Consider the following 2500-nt stretch of genomic DNA (forward strand, 5'->3'; position numbering starts at 1 on the left):
GGAACAAGGCGTGGAGATAGAAGAAATACATCTGGTCGTGGTTCTAGCTTCAACCAGGGTCAAGGCCGAAAAGTATATTTTTTTAGGCTCAAGGAATCGCAGCAACACCACTCACAACAGCAGGGATCCCAAGAGCAACCCACATTCCTTGACAGCTACAAAGCAGCACTCCTCCCAGTAGAGGTAGGTGCTTATGCTGGAAACCTGGCAAATTTTCTCCTTAGCTGGAGAGCTATTACTAGTGACCCCTGGGTACTTGAAGCAGTATCAGGGTACCATTTGGAATTTTGTACTAAACCTGTACAAACAAAACTTCCTAATCCTCCAATTCTATCTGTAGCAGATAAGGAGGTTATTGACCAGGAGCTTCATAAGCTTCTGCACAAAGGGGCAATAGAGCAGGCACCATACTGCAAAGACCAGTTTATTTCTAATATGTTTCTGGTCCCTTAGAAAACAGGTGACCCTAGGCCTGTCATAAATCTCAAGCCCCTTAATGAATTTGTAGAGAAGATTCATTTCAAAATGGAGAACATTGATATGGTCAAAAACCTTATTAAACCAGGAGATTATCTAGCTTCTATTGACCTCAAGGATGCGTATTTCAGCATACCTATCTGGCAACCTCATAGTAAATATCTCAGGTTTTCTTTGGAATAATCAAATTTTCCAGTTTGCATGCTTGCCTTTTGGGTACAGCCTAGCACCGCGAGTGTTTACTAAGCTTCTTAAACCAGTCACAGCACATGCAAGGTATCATGGTGTCAGATTAGTTAGCTTCATTGATGATATTCTCATCATTGGACATAATCATCAGGAATGTTTAGAACATGTCTCCTTTCTGAAGAATCTTTTGACAGATTTAGGTTTTATTGTCAATACTGGAAAGTCTAACTTAGAACCAAGTCAGTCTCTGATCTTTCTTGGTTTTATAGTCAATACTGTTACCCTCAGTGATCAAGCAAAGCTAGATCTTGCATGGGTCATTGACAATTTAGACCAATACAATGGCAAATGTTTGCATGAAATGCCTATTTCTTTGTTCATTGAAAGTTATGCTAGTAATACTGGTTGGGGGGCCCACTGTAATGGTGTTGCTACAGGTGGGCCGTGGTCTCGGTCAGAAATTGATTTTCACATCAATCACCTTCACTTACTAGCTGCTTTTTACGCACTTCAGTCATTTGTTCCGCAGTATAAGTCTGCTGCACACATCAGACTGAAAGTGGATAATTCAACTGCAGTAGCTTGTATCAATAATTTTGGCAGCATAAGGTCCCCTTCTTTAAATACTTTGTCTAGAACTTTTTGGGACTGGTGTATATCTAGGAAGATTCACATTTCTGCAGTATCTATTCCGGGAGTTGACAATACAGTAGCGGATGTCATGTCTAGGCAAAATTCTGACAAGCTAGAATGGACACTAAATTTTTTCAGTCTTCCAGCGTTTGTCCTCTTTGGTTTTCAAACCAGACATTGATCTGTTTGCCAGTAGGCTAAACAAGCAATTACCAGTTTTTATATCTTGGCATCCAGAACCAGACTGCTATGCTGTAGATGCATTTAGTACTTTATGGACACCATTTAAATGCTGTGCTTTTCCTCCTTTCTGTCTAATCCCTAGAGTGCTAGAAAAGATGGAAAGAGAGCATGTGGACCAGTTTCTCCTAATTGCTCCAGTATGGCCAACGCAAAGCTGGTACCCCCTCCTTCTGAGAACGTCATACAGGACACCAATACTTCTACCTCAAGATCCTCAACTCTTACACCTGGCTCACTCCAACAAGCTTCATCCTCTGCACGCCAGACTCCAACTTGCCGCATGGATCTTATCAGCCAACAGCTGCAGGCAGGTGGACTTTCGACACAGGCTACTGAACTCATCTGTGCCTCATGGACCAAAGGGACTGAGAAACAGTACAAGCCTGTATGGAAGACTTGGAGTAGCTGGTGTGATCAGAGGCACATCAATCCCCTTCAGGGTAATGCAGTCCATTTAGTTAATTTCTTGGCTGAACAATTCCACCAGGGTAAGAGCTATAGTACTTTGAACACTTACAGATCTGCAATATCCACTACTCTCCACTTGATTAGGGATGATAAACTTGGAGATCACCCATATGTTTCTAGATGTCTAAAAGGAGTGTTTGTTTCAAGGCCTCCATCTCCTAGATATTCGTTTACGTGGAATGTTTCCCAACTCACATCCTACCTGGCTGCACAACCTCCTGTCCAAAGTCTTAGTTTAAAGGCACTAACTTTGAGAACTGTGACACTTTGTTCCTTGGTATCGGCCCAGAGAGAACAGACTTTGTGCTCATTGGACTTAGACAATATGTCTATTTATGAGGATGAGATCAAATTTGTCATAGGTTCCAGAACAAAGACTTCTCGTCCTGGGAAGAAACCTTTAGAAGTTTCCATTCCATCCTTACCCACTAACCTCAGTCTCTGCCCTAAACAGACACTGTTACATTATATTCATTGTACGCAACACCTG

At 42.0% G+C, this 2500-nt stretch overlaps 1 protein-coding gene across 1 annotated transcript in view; it reads left to right on the plus strand.

Moving 5' to 3' along the window:
- Nucleotides 1–2500, plus strand: part of LOC137991469 (uncharacterized) — a 3809-nt gene that overhangs the window by 948 nt on the left and 361 nt on the right. The window contains exons 1-2 of the mRNA XM_068836549.1: nucleotides 1–183; nucleotides 1625–2500. The exon at nucleotides 1–183 is cut by the window's left edge and continues 948 nt beyond it; the exon at nucleotides 1625–2500 is cut by the window's right edge and continues 361 nt beyond it. Of these exons, the coding sequence (XP_068692650.1) occupies nucleotides 1–183; nucleotides 1625–2500 (1059 nt within the window). The remainder of the gene's footprint in view (nucleotides 184–1624) is intronic.

Source organism: Montipora foliosa, chromosome 2, assembly GCF_036669935.1.
Source record: "Montipora foliosa isolate CH-2021 chromosome 2, ASM3666993v2, whole genome shotgun sequence".
Lineage (NCBI taxonomy): Eukaryota > Metazoa > Cnidaria > Anthozoa > Scleractinia > Acroporidae > Montipora > Montipora foliosa.